The sequence below is a fragment of the Copadichromis virginalis genome, linkage group LG4 (genome assembly GCF_057382275.1).
Source record: "Copadichromis virginalis isolate Kocher_CV1m ecotype Utaka linkage group LG4, C_Virginalis_male_GT1.1, whole genome shotgun sequence".
NCBI lineage: Eukaryota > Metazoa > Chordata > Actinopteri > Cichliformes > Cichlidae > Copadichromis > Copadichromis virginalis.
This window is the reverse complement of record NC_140621.1, coordinates 34,348,604-34,372,465: the sequence shown is the minus strand read 5'-3', so window position 1 is coordinate 34,372,465 and position 23,862 is coordinate 34,348,604. Positions and strand designations below refer to the sequence as shown.

The window sequence follows — 23,862 nt, the reverse complement described above, 5'->3', positions numbered from 1 at the left end:
GGTGGGTCTGCTTCAGTGTCGCCCCTGCCTTGATTCAAGCCTTGTCCCTTGCACACACAGATTTCCTGTCAGAATCTTAGATAACAGTTTTAGATTGAGGAACATCATTTTGAAGTTCCACAATTTGTAGAAACGTTTTTTTGCAGATTGGTGAACCTCTGCCTCTCCAAGATGCTCTTTTTTTTAACCCAATCATGTTACTGACCTGCTGCCAGTTAACCAGCTGTTTCTTTTTAATACTGTTTACTTTTTATGCCACATCTCAGTTTTTCCACACGTTGCTGCCATGAAATTCAAAATGAGCTGATTCTTTTTTTCTTTTTTTTAAATGAAATCGTACATGTTTTCTTTGCTCTGTTGGGAATAAAATATGGGTCTTTGAGATATGCAAATAACACCATTGTTTTTGTTTCCATTTTACACTTTAATCCAATGTTAATTTTGGATTGACATTAATTTATTACTCTTCTAATTATCTAATTAACATTATCGTGTTTAAAAAAAAATCAAAGTTGTATACAAGATATGCAAGTCGATCCTCACCTAGATGTCTACACTTGCTGGACTTTTTCAGAAAGAGAAGGCTTCTGTTCAACATAAACCTTATATCTCTTTGAGCACTGATTTGTACCTGCAGTGTCAATTATTAAGCTCTAAGTAACATCATTTTGCACGCTCCTTAGCGAACTACTGGAGCTTGCTAGCTACACTATCTGGTCTATTGGGTCACACCTGTTAATATTTGAATTCAGGTGTATGAATTGAAGCAACTAGCCATGCAGTCTGCCTTTACAGACACAAGTCTGTGTAATAGGAAGCCACCACTGAATCACATCAGTTTGCACAGACCCTCACGCTAACAATCGGATAATGAAACTTACGTCACTGGGTCCATTTGGTAAAGTAAATCCGTTGGGCATCTTTCTTTGCCTTTAGACAATAATTCTGATGGCAAAAGATCCAAACAGGACAGGCAAAAAAAAAGCGAAAAAATGATTCTTGTATAACATTCACATTTCTTTGATGATCTGAAACATTAAATTTTACTGTACATTTTCAGAAGATGCTTTTTAAACATACTTCTGATCTGACTCATCTATGATCTCTAAAAGGTTTCACCTGTTAGGACGGCTACACAAATACTATTTTACTGGAAGAGATTTTTTTTTCCTAAAATCTTTAGACCTGAGAGTGAAACTGATCAGGGCAAATTACACTTTCTGTCTCAGGGTTCCTACTCATTAGCACTTACATAGACTGAAGCAGCGAAACTTTGGATGGGATAAAAACAAACACATAACTGTTTTATCCTGTTTCGAAAAAAATTGGAAACGGTTTTGCTTTCAGACCATAGTAGCTGGTGTCATCACAGTAAGTGCTGAACTGATGGAGCTAATCCCAAGTTTTGTAACTGCATCAGTTCCCATTTAAACAAAAATAAAACACAATTATTAAACTGCATTAAGATATTGTTGATGAATTGCTCTAATATAGCTGAACTGATCTACATCACTTAGAATATATATATATAGCTAACTGTAAAAAATTATATAAAAGATTTTTTATACATTTTTATTTATTAGTTTTTTCATACTTTTGACACAGAACTTCAGTTTTTTGAAAATGGGATTTGAAAAGTTATTCTGTGCACATGTATTTATTGCATGCTCACTGGTTAGTTGCTACACAACTTTAACAGCTCGTGAATACAATCATTAACTTAACCTATCACATGGCAGCCACTCAGTGCATTTAGCCATGTGGATATAGTCAGGAGGAGAATGTTCCAAACAAGAGAAAATGTCCAGTGAGCATCAGTTCTCTGGGAAAAGGTATCTTATTGATGTCACAAGTGAGGGGGGAATGGATGGACTGCTTCAAGCTGATAGCAAGGAAACAGCAACTCAAATAACCACTCAGCTGTTTAAAACTGAACAACAGAAGATTGGAAATATGCTGCCTGGCCCGATGAGTCTTAGTTTCCGCTGTGACTTTTCAAATGGGAGGGTCAGAATTGGCTCCTGAATTTCCCGACCGTTGAAAATCCTCTGGTGCGCATTTCAGCATTTTTAATTACAGTGATTTATAGCCACATGTGAAGCTTCTATTTGACTAGAGGCCAAATACTTTGTGGGATCATTCACTGTTACGTCAAGTGGAAGTGGGAAACCTTTCCATTTAGACTTGATGTGATAATGAGATCTTCTTATGTTGACTTTGTGCTTCATTTGTAGCTCAACAATAGTAATGTACAGGTGATTGGTATCATGTTCAATCACACAGAGGGACAAATAGGAGTTTGTTTATAATAGACAATGCAAAGGTCTCATGCACAATTTTGTATTGCTTTGTTTTGTGTAAGACTCTACAGTTTAAAAGGGTTTACCCAGACTGAGGTGAGAGCAAAAGGCCATGGCTGCTCTACAGACTCTGGCTTTTATCTCTGTAATTGGTGAGTTTTTACATTAGACTTTGATTTGTTAAAGAGACGTTCTCTCTGTAGTTGTGTAGGATCTGAAGTTTCAGGCCACTTGTTTTTCTTGTCTACATGTTTCATCTTCCCAGCAGGGTTTTCCTGCAGTCTGACTTCAGAGTGCTCATACTATAATCTACTGGACTACTTGAACCTGACCTCATCAAATGTTGCTCTGGAAACCATTCGACCAGTGAAAAACTGGACCAGAAGCACCTTTGTTCAGGTGGACTTGTTTTTGTTGGGCATTTTAGAATCGGTAAGCATCCTTATCGTCCTTCTTGCATGGACTGAACAAAAGCAGAAAAGCATTTCAAACATTATACCTTAGGATGTGTCTGATCTTCAACCACACTTGTGATGATTTGCAAATAATTTTGGTTCACCTTTTACACAGCACAACATTTTTTGGATGCATTATTGTTTTAGAGCATCAGAACCTTAGAGGATAAAGAAATACACTCCTGACTATGTGGATTAATAAATACTGATCCTTTTAAGATAACAACACAGTTCCTTGGAAATTCCCTCGATAACTTATCTCTTTGCTGTTTACTGTTTCCAGAATGAGAAGTCTCAAACTTTCACAAATGAAATCAGGGTCCACATGGTAAGAACCTGGTGTGGCACATTCAAAAACCAAGATGATCACTTTGGTCCATTTGTCAGCATTGTTCAGTCAGCAGTTACATAAACACCAGCTCTGTAGGCTCGTGATTTATTCATTATTTCTATTATTCATATTTTTTCTGGCACTTTTTAAAACTCAGCTTTTCATTCTTTCCAGAGTTGGACAAATGAATTCCTGACTTGGAACCCTTCAGAGTTTTGTGGGATAGAAAAGCTGTCCATTATGACATCAATGTTGTGGTTCCCTGATGTAATCATTCTTGAAGAGTAAGTATAGCTCATTGCAGAAATGTAGATTTTGTTTGCAGGGATTTTATATAAAAGGGTACAGGACTATGCAAAAGTCTTGAGCCATATTTTGCTAGGGAAATGGGTGCAGTGATTTAAACTGTCACAAACTTGCTGTGTGCAGGCAGGAGAGGATCCAAATGCAAACTTGCAGAGACAAAAAGTAAACTCAAAAAGAACACACTGAGGGATAACGAGGGGAATGAGGCACAGGAGGAGAGCACAGCTGGGAGTGATTAGGCATGACGAGACAAGGGAAGCAAAACTAGAAACATAAACATAGGACGCAGACTGTCAAAGTAAAACAGAGCAAACATGGAAGACAGAGAAACCAAGAGACTAAGAACTCTAAATAGCACAAAAGCAAAGACTATTAATAATAAACAACACAAAACACTGGGTCACAGACTCAGGACCATGACAGTAACGCGCAAACATACACGGAAATGTAGTATACAAGATTATACGGAGTTCACATCATTCTAACAAGCTTGGAAGACACTATTTGATATGACCGATTTTTATTGTAATTTCTTTAAATAGTCTTCAGGAGTAGTTCTCCAGGCTTCTTGAAGGACACTTACAGCTCTTCTTTGGATGTTTCTTTCTTTTGTCCTGTTCTCTTTTAAGAGAATCCCACACTGCTTCAATAATGTTGAGGTCCAAGCTCTGAGGAGGCCAGTCAATGGTTGGTAGAGTTTAATTGTGTCTTTCTATCCAGGTATGCTTTTACTGAATTGGGAGTGTGTTTGAGATCGTTGTCATGCTGAAAAACTAAGCTGTTGCCAGACGCTTTTCACACGGTACTGCACAGCGTTTAAAAATCTAACAGTGCTTTTCTGTTTCTATAATTCCATCAATTTTAAGATCTCCAACACCACTGGCTGAAATGCAGCCCCAAACATGACAGAGCCTCCATCGTGTTTTACAGATGGCAGTGTTGTACTCACTGACCTCCTCGATAAAGAAATTAACCAAAAATGTCCAATATAGATTTAGTGCATTAGACCTGTTGCTGCTGATTTTCAGTCTAGTTCTTGAGTAATTTGCCACACTTCAGCCTTTCCTCCCAATTTCCCTTCCTAAACAACCGTTCTTTAGGAAGCAAGCACTCAGGGAAACAAGCACTCACCACTGAGGCTGAAGTGAACTGGTTTAGCTGGATTAGATGATGGTCTAAATGCATCCATCTGCTGGATTATTTTCCTTTTGCCTGAGAACATGATTTTCAGTTACTGTTCAATTTTGTTCTCGATTTCTTCAGTTTCCTTAATTTTTATATTTTCACACCATGGCGAGATATGGCAAGTTTTCATCTCATTGTGAATCAGTTTGTTGGTGCAAAAACACTGGTTTTGTCAATAGGGCCCAGAAGCCAGTGAATGGAGACACACACAGAAGCAGCAATAAGATTTTAACAAGGTTATTTGTGCTTATTGAGTAGCACCTCCTAAATCTGGGTCTGTATGCACCGACAGAGATGTAGGTGGTGTTTGACGGATGGAACGGCGAGATCAGTCTTGGGTTCCTGGAACGGGTGGTTGGTAACCTAGGGAGGCTTCAAAAGGTAGTGACCAGTTGCAGACAAGGTAAGCTAATTAGGAGCGTACTGTATACAAGGAAGTTGCAAAGACCAGGTAGCAGGGTTTCTCGCTGTGACTCAGCAGAGGGCCGACTCCAGCTCCTGGTTGGGCCTTTTGATTTGCTCATTGGGTTTAGGGTGGTACCCGAGGCTGAGGCTGACCCTGGCTCCCAGTACAGAGCAGAAGGTTTTCCAAACCTGTGAAGTGAACCGAGGACCTTTAGGAGCTTGGCTGTGTTGGAGGCAGAACGAAGTTTATCTAAAGCAATGAAATGGGCTGACTCGGAGAACATATTAGGATTACGGTTTTCCCGGAGAAGATGGGTAGGCCAGTGACAAGGTCTAGTACTATGTGTGACCAGGATCTGTGAGGGGTGATTAGCGGTTGGAGTAAATCTGATGGTAATTTGGTGCTATTATTGCTTTGTGCACAAGTGGAACAGACAGCTACATAATCCTTGACATCGTTTTCTAGAGTTTACTTCCAGAAGTAAAGAGATAGTCCTACTTACTGTGGGGTGACAGAAGAACTTTGGTGTTGTCAGTGTCCCAGGTGATGGCGCCCACCTTGCAGGTGGCAGGTAACATATTTGCAGGCTCAGGTTCATCAGCGTTGGAGGTGAACTGTAGCAACAAGGCGTCAGGCTTGAAATTCCTGGAACCTGGATGAAATCAAATTGAGAAATTAAAGTACCCAAAAACAGAGACCAACAAGCTTGGTGGGTGTGAAGTCTTTTAGCAGTTCTTAGTTAAGTTACGTTTTTGTGATCAGTCCAAATGGTAAACAGTTGCCCATCTCCTTCTAGCAGGTGACGGCATTCTTCTAGAGCTAGCTTAATTGCTAACAGTTCCCAGTCACCTACATCATAATTCTGCTTGGCATGAGATGTGATGATCCAAGAAGGTGCTACAGGGCTGCAGTTTAACTTGGGGCCTTGAACGTTACAAGAGTATGGCCCCGACTCCAGAATTGGAGGCATCTGCTTCTACGGTGAATAGTTCTGTGGTGTTAGGGTGGAACAAAATATGTGCAGAAGTGAACAGTTGTTTCAGTCTAACAAAGGCTGCTTCGACTTCAGGGGACCAGACAAATGGAACTTGGTGGAGGCTAGGTGAGTGAGGGGTGTGGTTACCTGGCTGTAATTCTGAATAAAAAGTCATCAGAAATTGGCAAAGCCCAGGAAGCATTGAAGGTGTTTTTGTGACGTGGCAGTGGGCGATTCGCTCACAGCTTGAATCTGCGCTGGATCGGTCTTTATCTGTCCCCCTTCCAGAATCTACCCAAGAAAGGTGACAGAAGAAGAATGGAACTCACATTTTTCTGGCGTATAATCGATTCTCTGGAAGACGTCACACTTCTTCACTGCGTACAGCTCTAGATACTGTAACTCTTCTGAAAATCTGAAAATCTGAAGTACGTGACTCTCTGGTAACTCTCATATGTGCACCGTCAAAGTCAAAGTCAACTTTATTTGTCGATTCTGCCACATGTACAGGACATACAGAGAATAGAAATTGCGTTACTCTCAATCCCTAGATAAATAGCAAATGAACATTTAAATATATTTAAATATAAAAGTGATTAAAAATGCAAGTAAAATAATTAAAAAGTAAAAATTTAAATAAATACAATTTTACATATAACAAGAAAGCTATACAATATACAATATAATGGGTAAGTGACATTGAGTGTAAACCAGGCAGAGTAGTGCAAATAGTGCAAATGGAGATTTAGTAATGTACGGTAAGAGAAAGTGTAACAACAAAGTCTTATGAGGTAGTGGCAGTCCAATGCTCCACAAAGTGACTGGTAACTGGTGCAGGCCAGTGAGTGAGTCAGAGAGTGTGTGTGTGTGAGTGTGTGTGACAGAGTTCAGTGAGACCGTGGAGGAGAGAGGGGAGAGGGGGCAGAATCGGGAGGGAGTTAAGCTTCCTGACAGCCTGATGGATGAAGCTGTCCTTCAGCCTGCTGGTCCTGGCCTGGAGACTCCGCAGTCTCCTCCCCGACGGCAGCAGCTTGAAGAAGCTTTGCATTGGGTGCGTGGGATCAGCCGCTATGCAAAGGGCTTTTTTAGTGAGACGGGTGCTGTAAATGTCCTGGAGGGAGGGGAGAGAGACACCAATGATCCTCTCTGCAGCTCTCACTATGCGTTGGAGGGTTCTATGACAGGACGCATTGCAGGCTCCAAACCACACAGTGATGCAGCTCGACAGGATGCTCTCGATGGTGCCTCTGTAGAAAGTGTACATGATGGGGGCTGGTGCTCCTGCTCTTCTTAGTTTGCGGAGAAAGAAGAGACGCTGCTGTGATTTCTTGGCCAGTGCTGTGGTGTTGTACGTCCAGGAGAGATCCTCTGTGATGTGCACACCCAAGAACTTGGTGCTGCTCACTCTCTCCACAGACGCTCCGTCAATGGTCAGAGGAGCATGTTGGGTGTGCATTCTCCTGAAGTCCACAACAATCTCCTTCGTCTTTTCCACATTCAGAGAGAGATTGTTGTCAACACACCACGTGGCCAGGCGTCTCACCTCACTTCTGTAGTCGGTCTCATCCCTGTTGCTAATGAGACCCACCACCGTTGTGTCATCCGCAAACTTGATGAAGAGGTTGGAGCTATATGATGGAGTGCAGTCATGGGTCAGCAGAGTGAAGAGGAGGGGGCTCAGCACACATCCCTGCGGGGCCCCCGTGTTTAAAATGATGGTGCTGGATGTATTACTGCCAACCCGTACTGCTTGAGGTCTTCCGGTGAGGAAATCCAACAGCCAGTTGCACAGTGAGGTGTTGAGCCCCAGCTGGACCAGTTTTTGAGTGAGCTGTTGGGGGATTATAGTGTTGAATGCTGAACTGAAATCTATGAACAGCATTCGAACATATGAGTCTTTTTTGTCCAGGTGTGTGAGTGCTGAGTGGAGTGCAGTGGAGATGGCATCATCGGTTGAGCGGTTGGGCCGATACGCAAACTGGAAGGGATCCAGGGAGGGGGGCAGGACAGTCTTGATGTGTTGCATGACTAGTCGTTCGAAGCACTTCATCAGGATGGGAGTAAGTGCAACAGGACGGTAGTCATTAAAGCAGGAGGGAGATGACTTTTTTGGAACCGGAATGATTGTGGTGGCTTTAAAACATGTGGGGACGACAGCCTGGATGAGTGATATGTTGAAGATGTCAGTGAAGACATCAGTGAGTTCCACTGCACAGTCTCTCAGTACACGACCAGGAATGTTGTCAGGACCCGGAGCTTTACGTGCATTGATCCTGCTGAGGGATCTCCTCACGCTGTCCGGGGACAGAGTCATCACCTGGTCACCAGGAGGGGGTGGGGTCTTCTGTGCAGTGGTGCTGTTTTGGACTTCAAAGCGAGCAAAGAAAGTGTTCAGCTCGTTCAGCAGGGGGATAGTGCTATCACAGGTCTGTGGTGGGGGCTTGTAATCTGTGATGGTCTGAATGCCCCGCCACAGGCTCCGTGAGTCTCTGCTGTCTTTGAAGTGATGAGATATTTTCCTGGAGTACTGTCTCTTAGCCTCTCTGATGCCACGGGAAAGGTTGGCCCTAGCTGTCCTCAGGCTTGCCTCGTCTCCATCTCTGAAGGCAACATTCCGAGCTTTCAGCAGCCTGTAGACCTTGAAGCAAATAACTCGTAAACTGGAGAGGAAATGGCGTCCCCCTAATTTAGATCATCATTTAGCCTGTTTGCTTGTCTAAAAAAAAGCTAGAACATCTTACTATTCATCACTGATTGAAGAAAATAAGAAGAACCCTAGGTATCTCTTTAGCACTTTAACCAGGCTGACAAAAACCATTCCTTTAACATTAACTAGTAATGACAAGCAAAATTTGAACCATTAGAAAAAAGATTACTCATTACCAATTCACAGACGCAACGATGCGTATGGCTACTTTCAGTACCACTGATATTCATTTTCTCCAATTGATCTTCAGTAAATGCTTCCTCCAAACCATCAACGTGTCTTTTAGACCTCATTACTACAAGACAACTCAAAGAAGTCCTGCCATTAATTAATGCTTCGATCTTAAACATTATCAACCTATCTCTATTAGTTGGCTAAGTACCACAGGCCTGTTAAAAGGGAGTTTATCCTTCCCAAACAAAGAAGCTTGAGGCAACTGTTTTTGTGATTTGGCGCTACATGAATAAAATTGAATTTAACTGAATTGAATGTTCATGTAAAATAATACAAATTCATTGTACAGAATGAGAGTTTGTTGTTGTGAACTGCGATACAGCAAGTATTAGTCTGAAATGAAAGGAGATTGCTGCACTTCCTCTGAGCTGTCAGGCTGCAGGGATTTTTTTAAGGTTAAAGTAAAGAAACTGAAACAGCCAGCTGTAGGCAAGCTTTGATGATGAATAACCAACCCCTTAATTACTTTACTGGCAGATGACTGATGCGTTTCCTCTTCTCTCTGCAGTGTTTCTGATGATGGGAGCATGCGGATGAGTCCACTGGTCACTGTGTATTCCAACGGTTCAGTGAAGGCAGACTTTCAGCAGCGGCTGACCTTTGCGTGCCGTTTAAATCTCTTCGCGTTCCCCTTTGATTTGCAAACGTGTTACATCTCATTTTCATCTCTGAACTCTGATGGTAAAATACACCAGATTAACTGTAATAATTGGTTCACTTGCTCTTTTTTGTCAGAGCAAATGATTTGGAGTCATTTGTTATTGTCTTCATAGTGGACTCTATAACATTTGGAACGATCAGCGACGAGAGATTCCTTACTCAAGTCTCTGATACAGTCATGCTTACAAGGGGACAGTGGGAACTCAAACACATCGACATATACTCAACTAACCAAACCATTGAAAATAAAAGCTACGTTTCTTTCAGAGTAAGACAATATCTGGGATGACATTTCAGTAATAGCTCTTTCACAGATGCCCATATCTCTTTGTCTCTAATGACTCTGTTTTTACAGGTGTTGATGTTGAGGAAGCCCATGCTTTATGTGATAGATTTCATCATACCCCTCTTCTATTTCCTGATCATGGATTTGGCTTCATTCTTCATTAGTGAGTCCAAAGTGGAAAAGCTGAGCTTCAAAGTGACAATACTTCTGTCCATCTCTGTCTTACTGCTGCTTCTTGCGGACATATTGCCGTCCACTGAAAAAGACATGCCAATCATATGTGAGGATTCAAATAAGACATTTTACTTGCACTATGTTGTATATATATTTTTTCCACAAATTTATATTGTTGCTCTATCTGTGCTGCTAAACCAAAGATCTGCTAAACTATTTTTCATTGTTTGTGCAACAGTGACAATAAAGATCATCTTATTTCTTATCTTTCTTTGTGGCAGACTTTTGTAAAATAGCACTGACACATAATCTCTCTGCATCTCACTTCTAGCCATTTATTGCATGGTCATCTTTACAATGGTGGCTGTAAGTGTCCTGGAGACCATGCTGGTGATGTTTTTAATGGACTTTGAAGGTTTTAGTTGTTTTTATAAGAAGGCTGAAAACTGTGAAAATGCCAAGACTGATGATCAGCTGGAACCCATGGAAGGTAACCTCTTTTTTTGAGATATGGAAATGAAATTACAGACCATTAGTCCCCATGATTTGACTTTAAGTTTGGTCTCTATGAACCACTTTTTGTTCATCTGCTGTCTGGCGCTGGCCATGTACATAGAAATTTGTTGACAATCCGAAGCTTTTTCCCCTGACATGGAATAATCAACTGGGAATAATTGACAAGCATCATATTCATATTAATAGTATTATAGTAACTGATTATTATATTGGCTATTGTCTTTATTTCCTGCACAGATTCTGCTGAAACTTTAAAAAAGGGTGAGGGGAAACCGAAAAGAAGTGACCTACCCAGTGACTGTGACCTTCTGAAGTTAATCCTTGATGAAGTGAAGGCAGTTCAAGACAAAACTGGAAGACAGGACGAAGTCAATGGAAAGCAAGAATGCTACAGGAGACTGGCTGCAATCATAGATCGTGTGTTCTTTGTTTTATATTTGATTGCTTCCACACTTTTTGTGATGTTGGGATATTTAAAGTGGATTCCACAAATGATCTGATTTAAATTTGAGTAGATTTCGTGTTGTGTGTATAATCCATCAGTGCATGAAAATAGATGTTTTAGTTGTGAAACATCACCTACGCAATGTTAGTAAATGCATGCAGTGCAGGATGAAACATGTTAATAACTACTGCACGTCTTTTTCAAAACTTGAGGAAACCCACTCTGGAAGGTCATTGAAAAGAAAGTGAAAACAACATAAGAACAAAGACTAATTATAAAATACAAAACTAATTCAGGTTTCTTGTTGCCAAAGGGTATTGTCTGAGTCTCATCTATCTCCAGGGTTTACAGAGAATGGTCCAAACGGGCCTCTTAACCTCTGATGGCTACACTCAGCAGGAAAACACGTTTTGTCACAAACCTCAAACAGTCTCAATTTGGGTTTTTTGGAGATGGAAATGAATTTGGTGTACTCAAATATTTTCAACAGTCACTTTCAGTCCAATAGAGCACCTTTGGCATGTATAGGAATGGGAGACTCATATCATAGATGTGCAACTGTATGTCAATATGGACCAAAATCCTCTGAGGAATGGTTTCTCTGAAGACACATTCGTCAGCTACCTGTGAGCAGAATCAAAAAAATCTCAACATGTGTCAGGTTATGTCCAGTTGAAGACTCCTGACCAGGGTCAACAGCTTAGAGGATGGGCCTCCGCAACAGGAATGCAGGAGCAGTAATGACTCTTCTGTGTAATTCTTACCTTGCGGACGTTTGGTGAGATTCTATTTATTTGACCTATTATATATTGTTCAAGCTTTTTGTCTTGGGTTAATTAATGTTTTGGTTGCTGTAACACATGAATTTCCCAACTTGTGGGATGAATAAGGTCGTTGTATTTTTTTCTTGCTGTATAATAAAAGTATCCAGTAACTCAAAACTGTTCTATTTTCAACTTCAGTCACATAAGTCTAGAGACAAGTTGGCAACTATCTTGCGACCAGTGGTTGCTATTCCCAAACAAGTTGGTAAGGGTTTCTTGGATGTTTGTGATCGTTACTTGATACAATCAAGTTGCATGTAGTTTGCATGGTTACAACTTATCCAACCATTCATGTGATTGTTTTGGTGGCTAGCAGAATGAAGAGATTGCCTGTAGTTTCCAATGAAGACGCTGACATGCTGCAAATGATTGGTAACTATTTGCTGTGCTTCAGCAGAACTAAAAAAAAAAAAAAAAGGCTGATGCAAACTGGAAACAGAATATTTGCCTTCAAAGTAAAAGTTGTGCTCATTGGTGTTGCCATGTTTCAAGATGTAGAATTTTACTCTCTGTTTCCAACTTACGCTGCTTCATCACAGCTCAGAGAGTAGTTGATAGCAAGTTGTATTATAACAAAGTGGAGCAACTGGTAAGAACTGTAACTCAGCTGTCACAGTTGATGTAAAATCACAGAGAATTTACAAAAATGGTTAATAAATCAATAAGCATAATAGATCGTTAAAGTTAAAAGTACTGAAAATAAACAAAGCATTCATATAAAAATATTAATAGGCATTTATCAAAATGCACATGATACTGTATGTCTTATACACACTCTGGCAGGATGGTGCTCCATGCTAGCCAGCAACAGAGCGCTAAGCTTAACAGTGTCCTAACATTACAGGGAAACGTAAATCATCTAAACATTCTAGTATCCTATTGGTACATTTGCAAATGCAGTCAGCACATCTCAACATATATATTTCTACAGTTCAAAAGCAGAAATGCTCATTTAATACTAAGGTTGGGCATTTGGATGACTATATTGACTATTGACAATAGGCTTAGCCTTTTACCGATTGTTTTTACAAGAGTTATTTATTTATTTTTCTATGAATAAGTTTCCTAATCATTTTGTCTGAAACTAAGAGAACCAGCCAACGGAAAAAATAATTGCGCTCTTTTAACGGTGTCTTCTTCCAGCTGCAAGCAAATGCACCCTCATGGTGCGCCCAAATGCAGCGATTCATTTACTCGAACAGTAGGCTATGTTCAGAAAAAACAAAACCATTTTATTTTAATAAAAAAAGACCTATAATGGTGGGTATGGAAACAAAGAAAAACTGGCTTCTTTTTTCCACTATAACCATGTTTACAGGCCGTTACAGAGTTTATCTGTCTTACACACTCAACCAAACAACAAACACAAAATTAAACAAAAACTAAGTTAAAAATCAAAATGTCTCTTCCGTCAAATGTTAAAAAAAATCTCAGACTCAATGTTAAGTCTTTTGTGCGATTTGGTACATGTCAAATAAATAAATAAATGAATGAATAATCCAAAAAGTAGATAGATAGATAGATAGATAGATAGATAGATAGATAGATAGATAGATAGATAGATAGATAGATAGATAGATAGACCGAAACAAACAAGAAACGAAGTTAAAATATTCCCTCCAAACAAAACGTATAAATTCTAAATGTGCAGGGTTACATGGCTCCGCCCATCAAAAAGTCACCTGCACAAATATACCGCCTATCGTCATTTATTGGACTGACGATTGTCGGTTGGAAAATTTACTATAACTTTAATTACATATCGCCCAACCTTATTTTAAACCTAAAAGGAGACAAACGAAGAACGATGCTCAGACACAATGCTTCTCTTTCCGCCGCTTTATTGGGAGGGAGGCCAGAGCTCCCCCTTCTGGCAACTGCAGGCATAACATCAATCACGATTAATAAATTACAGTGGAACCCCGACTTACGAAATTATTCGTTCCAGAAGGTCTTTGGTAAGTCAAAATTTTCGTAAGTCGAAGCACCTTTTTCCATCGCCTTTTGAGCTGGCTGAAGACGAAGTTCTTGGCGGAGGAGGAGGTGGCGGAGGTTGAAGAAAGCATACATACATACGTGTACATGTATATAACATTATGGAATTTAATTTAATTTTTAAAAATTTTCTATTTTATCTATTTCGTTACACGGGCATTTTGCCGTATCATGGGCAGAAATATTGCTGTTAAGTGCCTTCGTAACTTGAATTTTTTGTTAAATGGGGTCTTCGTAATTCCACTGTACATGGATTAATCCTCAGGCTCACCAAGTAGATCATGGATTGAATTTTAAACAGGTTGTAGTCATACATAAAAATGGCTATAATTTATCAACGGTTATAAATGTTTTTTAAACTCTTGAACTGTGTTAAATGTATAATCTACTGTCGAACCATACACAGCCAAAATTAAGAATATTTTACCATTGTTCAAACATTTTATTTCTCACTTTCAGTATTTGATCTGTTGTCTTTGAAGTATTTTGCAAGTAACTGAGTTAATTAAAGAATAGCTGAATTTTACATTCTGAACAGTGCTTAAACTTTCTGAAGATTTCACACATAATTGCATAAAACCTCTGGTAATTACATTCTGTATTATACCTGAAAATATAAATTCATAATCAGTGACTTAGAGCGTCACTTTTCAAAGTAAAACTGAATTATCATTAAATATTTACGGGCACTGCGAAGAGTTTGCTCACTGAAAACCTGTCTACTCTCTCCTGGTTTAATACTTACATGTTGACTTTTTGACTCAGCTGCCAGCCAATGACATGAATGCAGAGGTGATTAGTATTATTTCCCTTTCAATAGCACACAGGAACAAATAGAAGGATTTTAGTATACTTGACAGTTCATTTTTTACATATATTAATTTCTCCTTCACACTATTGTATGACTCTATGTAAGCTCTATGTAAGCAGCTGTGCAGTTTAAAAGCGTTTACTGGGACTGAAGGCAGACAGCCATGACTGCTCTGAGGACTCTAACTTTTCTTTCTTTAATTGGTGAGTTTTTAAATTTGACATTGATTTGAACATTTTAATTATTTTTCTGAACTTTAGTTGGATGAGTTTCTGATGTCTTACATTTTGCCTGTAAGTTACGATTTTGTGTTTTTTTGCCAGCAGGGTTTTCCACCAGTCAGACTTCAGACTGTTCATACTATGATCTGCTGAACTACTTAAACATGACTGAATCAAATACTGTTCTGCAAATCATGAGACCAGTGAAAAGCTGGACCAACTCCACACTCGTTCAGCTCGACATGTTTCTGTTGGGTATTTTAGAAGTGGTAAGTGTCTCCACACTCCTTTTTTTGCACAGATTTCTGCACATTTACATCGAATTATATTCATGAATCTGTTACCTTTATTTAAAAGCTATGTTTACACAAAAATAAATCCAAGGGACTGCGCTTTATCAAATTTGAAAAATGAGTAAAACTTTATCCAACCAACTCAGATTTGTCTGAAAACATTTCGAGGGAAAGATGCACATTGTAAAAGGAATTATGGCCTGGTCCTTCAAAGGTTTTAGGGGAAATATCTTGTACTATGGCTCTGTAAATATAGACTTCCAGGTGTGGAGGTTCAACAGTCTTTATAGCTAGATCTTCAGCTCTCTTCTCATCTAATGTCCATCACAACACCTAAGTTGTCAATACTTGTTAATGTTATTTATATTTGGTGTCTTCTTTTTGTTATGACTATGACCTACCCAGGGTTCTTTGTCTGGGTTGTCTCTTGATTATATCTCATATGTGTTTATATTATTATTATTATTACCAGAAAGAATTTAAAATTGAGTACTGTAACCTCAAGCCTTGGGCATTTTGAATGTTGGTTTCATGTATATTTCCATTTAAGTTTCTGTTTTCTGTTGATTTCCATAAGTTGTTATGAGCCTCTTAGTCCTCATAGTAGATTGGTTCAGGTATTTGTTGTTGTGGCATTTGGTTAGTTCCCTCTGTGCTGCCTCATTCCCATATTTTTAGAGAAATATGTTAAAAGAATAAATGACGCCAGAATCTAACTATCTATCTATCTATCTATCTATCTATCTATCTATCTATCTATCTATCTATCTATCTATCTATCTATCTATCTATCTATCTATCGATATTAACCCGTTCGATACAGTGCTACAGTGCTTTCGGTTCGGTATGCATATGTATCGAACAATACAATATTTTTAATTTATTGGATCAACTCATCTTATGCTGTCTGTGTTGAGAGCTCAGTGGATCTGCGTTCGACTACCCCGCCTAGGCTGCACTGTTGAGCGCAGATCCACTGAGCAGCACAAGCTAGCGAGACGGAAGCTATGCTAGTTGCAACATGGCAACTGCCTCAACGCTCCCTGAAATTGAACCTCCCCCACCCTCATTCAGATCTGGCGTTTGGAACTATTTTGGTCTTCATGTGAAGCATGACCCTGATGGTAAGCCAAAGTATCGAACTGAACCCAACCGTGAATTTTGTGTATCGTTGCACCCCTAATATATATAATAATAATAATTCGTCTGAGTTCAGCATTTTAATCAAGCTGAAAAGTGTGAATACTGATGTTTGTGTTGCTGATTGTCTGCAGGAGGAGAAGTCTCAAACTATCGCAACTCACATCTGGCTCTACATGGTAAGAATGTGGACTGGCAGTGTCGTCATTTTGAGTTTACTGTTTGAAAAACCATTGTCTGTTATCAGTAAATATATCAACTTTAGTGACATTCTTGGCTCTTTTAACTCTCACACAGTTCGTGTTAAGTCAGAATTATCTTTAAATCCAAGCTTTTACTTTTCCTAGTCTTGGACAAATGAGTTCCTTACTTGGAATTCTTCAGACTTTTGTGGGATAGAAGAGATAACCCTTCCAAAATCACTTCTGTGGATCCCCGATGTGAGAATCAATGAGGAGTAAGTACTGTTCATTACACAAGTGCAAAATAACTTGGGCTTTTATACAGTTTTATTCTGGGGTAATTCCTACAAGGAAAGCAAGCTGCCCAGGAAAAAGTCTGACGTACATTAGCTTGAATACCTGATTAACAATACGGAAACTTCAATTTTGGTCCAAGTGTGAAATATACACACAACACTGTAGACATAACTTATCTAGACTACAGCTGGGTTCAGACATCTAGGAAACATTTGTCCGCAGAACATTTGCAAAGATATTTTGTTAATTGAAAATTGGGGGTTGAGACCCTGCACAGGTCTCACCCAGGCCATCACAACAAGTGGATATAAATTATAGATTTTTTATTGGAGTAATACCTTTAGTACATGAATGACATCAAACTGAACTCCAGGAGTGAGCAAAACATTTACTCACGGATCCACCTCACTAGGCTCTGCAGCGAGGACATCTGTATGTTTGGGTTGGAGAAGTTGCAACAGCAAACATACAGAACACCTACAACTACCTGAGTGTCCCATAGGCCAACAGGAAGCATGAGAAAGACAGAAGATGGTCAGCAAAACCAAATACCTCCAAAAGATAAAGAAAGATCCTCAAAAGCCAGTTCAGCAGATTTAAGCTGCCATTATGCATGCCCTACCAGCCATCAGATATCGAACTGGCCATAGAGAAGTAAACAGGACATGCCACAGATGTCAAAACTTTTCACAATGCACAGTCCAACAAAAAGAAAAAAGCGTGGCAGAAACTAATGAGTATCAAAGGCACAATCCAGCATCCATAAATTCAGGAACACTGTCCCCTGATGTGAGCTGCTGCCGGAGTGACAATGATAAGGACTGCAAGGAGGGAGTATCCCAGAATTCTTCTCAGATGTACAGTTAGGTCCATATATATTTGGACACTGACGAAAGTTTGTTTTTACCTGTTTACTGAAACATATTCCAATTATAACATAATGTATAGACTCAGCTTCATTTGAGGATATGCACATTCAAATTGAATGGAGGGTTTAGGAGTTTCAGTTCCTTAATATGTGCCACCAATTTTTTAAATTGACCAAAGGTAATTGGACGGTTGACTCAAAGGCTTTTTTATGGGCAGGTGTGGGTAGTTCCTACGTTATGTCCTTATCAAATAAGGAGACAAAAAGCCTGGGCTTGATTTGAGGTGTGGTGCTTGCATTTGTAAGATTTTGCTGTGAACAGACGACGTGCAGTCAAATGAACTCTCCGTGCAGGTGAAACAAGCCATACTTAAGCTGCGAAGACAGAAAAACCCATCCAAGAAATTGCTAAAATATTATTATTAATCTACAGTTTGGTACATTGTGAGAAAGAAAGAAAGCACTGGTGAAGACCTGGGCGTCCACAGAAGACCACAGTGGTGGATGATCACAGAATCATTTCTATGGTGAAGAGAAACCCACTCACAACAGCCAAGCAAGTGAACACCACTCATCAGGAGGAGGGCTTATTGATATCCAAATCTACCATAAAGAGAAGAGTGCATGAAAGTAAATACAGAGGGTTCAGTGCAAGGTGCAAGCCACTCATAAGCCTCAAGAATAGAAAGGCAGGATTGGACTTTGACAGAAAACATCTGAAAAAGTCAGCAGAGTTCTTTAAAACTAAACTTTCTTTAGAAATATGAAACCAAGATCAACCTCCACCAGAATGATGGCAGGAAAGAAGTATGGAGAAGGCGCAGAACAGCTCATGATCCAAAGCATGCTACATCATGTGTAAACCACGATGGAGGCAGTGTGATGGCTTGGGTGTACATGGCTGCCAGTGGGACAGGGACACTAGTGTTTATTGTTAATATGACACAGGACAGAAGCAGCAGAATGAATTCTGCTCAAATCCAGCTAGATGCAGTCAGATTGATTGGGCGGTGTTTCATACGACAGATGGACAATGACCCAAAACATACAGCCAAAGCAAGCCAGGAGTTTATTAAAGCAAAGAAGTGATATATTCTTGAATGGCCAAGTCAGTCACCTGATCTTAACCCAACTGAGCAGTTCAGATGTTGAAGACTAAAGACTAAAGAAAGGCCAACAACTTAAACAGCAACTGAAGGCTAGAGGTGGGAATCACCATACATCCCACGATACGATATTATCACAATACTTAACGCACAATACGATATTATTGCAATTTTTTAAAATATTTTGCGATATTCAGATTCTGTACATAAAGGTAAACTTTATCAATATTCATTTTATCTAATATCAAAGTCTCACACTCAGTCTTTCTCTCATTTCAGTTTTATTGTTGACAAACTGAACGGTTTGTATTACAGTCTAGTCCAACTTAACTGAATGCAACCATCTGGTACAATTATAGCTATTTATGAAAACTATGCAGCCCCTTCAGCAACTGAAGAATTTGAAAGTAAATTAAAACAAAACATAATTTTACATTAAATAAAAAAGTTTTAAACTTAATCAAAATAAAACATGTCTTAAATTAAAATAAGTAAACTGTCATGTTTATTGCTGCCAAAAAAAGTTAAACACATTTGACAGTGTCAGGATTCTTGCTCAGAAAAAGGATCAACATGCTCTGAAGTCAGAGCACAAAAACCTTTTTTGTAACAAAATATCGATTTCTGCTGTCCCTGTATCGATACATTATTACCAAACAAAATATCACGATGCTACACAGCATCGATTTTTTTCCCCCACCCCTAGTAAAGGCCTGGCAGAGCATTAAAAAGGGGGAAAGCCAGCATTTGGTGATGTCCATGAGTTCAAGACTTCAGGCTATAATTGCCAGCAAAGCTTTCAACCAACTATTGGAAATGAATATTTTATTTTCAGTTATTTAATTTGTCCAATTACTTTCCAGCAGAATCCATTAATTTACTTTGAAATGAAGGGATTGTGTTAAAAAAATCATGCTTTAGTTCTTCATATTTTTATGCAATTTTTTTTTGTTCAACCCTGAAGTGTACAGGGAGCTACCAAACCATTTATAGAGGTGTTCTCAGGAGATGAATACACAACTTTATTACACACTCAGTGCAAAACTTGAAATTATAACAGTGAGAGTGAAAAATAAAGTTAATTTCTGACTCTCCTCCTGCGTCTGCTGTTGTCCCCTCAGTGTTTCCGATACCGGGAGCATTCAGGAGAGTCTTCTGGTCACCGTGAATTCCAGTGGTTGGATGTACACGAGTGGACGCCAGCGGCTGACCTACACCTGCAGTCTGGATCTCACGATGTTTCCTTTTGATACGCAATCCTGCAACATCACATTTTCAACAATGAGCTCGAATGGTAAATATTGTAAATTGAGTCAGATTACCTCCAGAGCAATTGATGTAACAATTTATTCCTTTTTTTATTGTCTCCATAGAGAAAACGATAAAATTAGGAACATTCAACAGTGACAACGTGCTGAATAAAGTCTCAGCAGAGGCCATGGTTACAATGGGAGAGTGGGAACTCAAAAGCTTGATAACTTTTAATGGATCGAAAGCCAGAAACAGACTTAGATACATGGTAAGAAAATATTTTTGTGATGGGTTTTTTTTTGTGGACAGCTTTTTATCTCATGTCCAGGTCTGATGAATCTGCCTGTTTTACAGGTCACAATGGAGAGGAAGCCAATGCTGTATGTCATAAATCTTATCGTGCCGCTTTTCTTTTTCCTTATCCTGGATTTGGCATCATTCTTCATTAGTGAGGCCAGAGGTGAAAAGCTGAGCTTCAAAGTGACGATACTCCTGTCCATCTCCGTCTTACTGCTGATTCTTCAGGACATGTTGCCCTCCACAGAAAAGAGCCTGCCAATGATCGGTGAGCAGCCTTGTAGATCTAAGATCAAGATTTTAATGAGGTAGAGGGATTTTAGTAACAGTACACCGACAAGCAATTTCTCTGCACCTTCTAGCCACATACTGTGCTGGAGTTTTCGCCCTGGTGGGGATTAGTGTCCTGGAGGCCATGCTGGTGACCTTCTTAATCGATCTCGATTGTTATTGTGGTAAGAAGGCCCATGAGGCCCATGAGGATATTCAGCTGCAAACAGGCGATGTCACAGGTATGTGTTTGTAGATTTTCTTTGCAAAGAAACTAACACAGAGATCAATAAGGAGGAGTCAGTTTGTCTCTTTTCCTTCTGTTTGTTATCTCTGTTTTGTTTTTGTTTTTTGTGCGTCACTGGAGTATGGTGGTGTTTTTAAGCTTTTTCACTGAAAACAGCAAAAGTCAACCAGACCAGAAACGTTGTTGCAGCTTGCTCAATAAATGATCTCTTTCATTTCCCACTCAGAGTCTGCTGAAGCCGAAGAGACAGGCCAGGTAAAAGAAGACAGGTGTTACCTTCCTGAGTACTGTGACCTGCTGAAACTAATCCTGGATGAAGTGAGGGCAGTTCGAGGGGAAGCAGGAAGACAGTACAAAGAGAATAAAAAGCATGGGTGCTACAGGAGACTGGCTGAAATCACAGATTATGTGTTCTTTGTTTTATATTTTAGTACTTGTGCTTTGTTTCTGGTGTTCATGTACTTAGTGTGGATTGCAAAGGTTATTTGAGTTAGATTTGTTGCACCTGCCTACAAGCCTACACGGTGTGTGTATAATCTGCCAGTGCATGCTTATACGGTGTAGCAGTTACGTTGAAGCCAAGCACACCATTGTTTTTCTTGTGACATTACCAAGAAGTTTGATGTGTCACATGGCCCTCTTCCTATTGAAAAAACAAAAGTTGTATCCAAGATGGCCGACTTCTAAACAGCCACCATGGTCACCGCCCATCTTGAGGAGTTCGCCCCCTCACATATACTAATGTGCCACAAACAGGACTTTAATATCACCAACCATTCCCATGTTATTACGGTGTATCCATATAAATGGCCCACCCTGTACTATATGATTGTAGGTTTTAGTAAGGTTTTGTTTGTTTTTTAATCTAATGTAATAAGTGTAGTTTACACACATCGATCCAAGTGACCTCCCATTTAGGGGATTTTATCTCAGTCACTATAAAACTCCCATGTGTCATGGGTCTCATCACGTCAAAGTCACCCCACTCCATGTAATTGGTAATCAAAACATCGTTTCCAGTAAAGATGCGGCTAAAGCTAAAGCTACTTTGTCTCTAGTGCATGAAAGTCGTTAATAGAAATACAATAAAAGCACAACTCAGATGGAAACTAGCCCGGCTGGGACGGCAGTGCAGGAGGACAGCGCTTAATGATTCTTCTTAATGAGACCTCACAGAATCAAGAATAGATTATTTAGAGACAGACTGATTTAACTATTGATTGATTATTGATTTGCATTTATAACTGTTGTTGTTAACTTCTGCAAATTTTAAATAAAGCTTCTTCATTAAAAGTCAAGGTTTCCAAGCCGTATTACTTTTTAATTTTGTTAAGTTTGCTTGAAAGTGCCCGAAACCTTTTCTTAGTCATGCAGAATGTTTGTGTGACATGAAGCAGTAAGAGGATATTTACAGCCTAAACCTTTCCACTGACTGAACTGCAACATTTTGGAAGGAAGCCGTCATTAACCAAAGTGTTATTATCCTGGGTCTTTTGACCCAGCGTTTTGAGTTTTAGTTTATTTTTATGTTTATCGTTTAAGTTCATGTCGCTGTCACCCCAGAGCTGCTGAGCAATAGGGATGGGTATCGTTTAGGTTTTATCTGATACCGGTGCCAAACCGGTACTTTTGAAACGGTGCAGGTGCTCAAACGGTGCTCAAACCGGTGCTTAAAGAATGGAGAACACAAACTTTGTCCAAAAATCTCTTGTTTTTATTTTTAGCAATCTCTTTTTTTTCTGCAAAATGATAACCAAGTTAGCCTTTTCTGTTGATACAACATATCTCCTTTGATTGGAACCAGTGCTTAAACAATGAAAAATACAAACTTTGTCCTAAAACCTCTCATGTGTAGCTGTTTTTTTTGTAAAAAGATAACAATGTTAGCTTTTTCTGCAGCTATAGGGCATGTATGGTATCAGAAGAAGACAGCCGCATGTAACTACGACGGTGGTTGCTAGTTCACCTTACGTGCATTAATGTAATAACGTGGTTAGCCTACTCAACGTAAATTACACACGAACAACATTAAGCTACTCACGCAGAGAAGAACGGCTGCTGCTGCATCATCATCCTCATCATTTCTGCTACACTGGCAGGGCTAGGGGCCAGGACTCTCCTCTTCGGATTTTTGGAGGATGTTGCTAACTCCGGGTCCGATAACAGGCACCACACCTGCAGTAGATGTGCACGGTGTGAGGTCTCGCAGCAAGCTATCAAATACGGCGCATTTCTCGGCTTTTAAAAAAAATGCTATGCGTCGCCAGGTGTTTCATCAGATTCGAGGAGTTACCTCCTTTGACAGTATCACCTTAAATCAGGGGTGTCAAACTCAAATACACAGTGGGCCAAAATTCCAAACTTGAACAAAGTCGCGGGCTAACATTAATATTTATTGAAAAAAAAATCTTCCTCCAGATTTATGAATGAATCTTTTCTTATGGACTCAAATAAGTTTTGCTGGAAAACTGAATATGGAACAAGCAAAGCTTAATACTAAACAATATATATATTAGCTGTATAATACCAGTAGGCCAGCTCTAATAGTAATTTGGTATGGCTTCGCGGGCCAAATATAATTAGGCTGCGGGCCAAATTTGGCCCGCGGGCCAGAGTTTGACACCTATGCCTTAAAGCACTTGTTGCAGGCTGCTGAGTTTGCATCTTTTGCTGTGAAGTACAGCCAGACTTTTGACAGCTTCGCCTTGGGCGTTTTTAATCTGTAGCTCTGCTCTAAAAGAACGTACGTACCTGGACCCGCCTACTATCCTCGGAAACGTAAAATGATTGGCTAGAATCCAAAGTGTATCACAGCTCAGGAAAACAAAAAGGAACCGAAATGTGCGCTGCTTTTCGGTCTGGTTACTACCGTTTATGTCAGAACCGGTGCCATACCGGTACCCATCCCTACTGAGCAAGCCCTGTCGGTGAGTGATGCTGACTGTTTTTCGCTCACTCAGTCCGAGCATTGTGACTATGGACAACCTGCTGCTGAGCTAAGCCCCTTCTATGATCTGTTTAGTTTTCCAGCCAGCTCCCACAGACACTTGTGAACCTGCTGTTGTGACTGAGACACCCT

General features: G+C 39.8%; 2 protein-coding genes across 2 annotated transcripts; both read left to right on the top strand.

Annotated features, from left to right (window-relative positions):
• Positions 1-2,412: 2,412 nt before the first annotated feature.
• LOC146711979 (5-hydroxytryptamine receptor 3A-like) lies at positions 2,413-11,913 on the top strand. Its single transcript, XM_085455481.1, has 9 exons — positions 2,413-2,452; positions 2,569-2,732; positions 3,039-3,083; positions 3,261-3,370; positions 9,409-9,581; positions 9,674-9,821; positions 9,900-10,126; positions 10,352-10,510; positions 10,774-11,913. Exons 1-9 carry the CDS (start codon positions 2,413-2,415, stop codon positions 11,034-11,036), a joined length of 1,329 nt encoding a protein of 442 aa, XP_085311607.1. The 3' UTR covers positions 11,037-11,913.
• A 4,217-nt stretch (positions 11,914-16,130) lies between these two features.
• Positions 16,131-22,074, top strand: LOC146711978 (5-hydroxytryptamine receptor 3A-like). The gene is made up of 8 exons (XM_085455479.1): positions 16,131-16,249; positions 16,400-16,444; positions 16,613-16,722; positions 19,840-20,012; positions 20,092-20,237; positions 20,324-20,534; positions 20,629-20,778; positions 21,010-22,074. The coding sequence occupies exons 1-8, from the start codon at positions 16,238-16,240 to the stop codon at positions 21,270-21,272; spliced, it is 1,110 nt and encodes a 369-aa protein (XP_085311605.1). The 5' UTR covers positions 16,131-16,237; the 3' UTR covers positions 21,273-22,074.
• Positions 22,075-23,862: the final 1,788 nt, after the last annotated feature.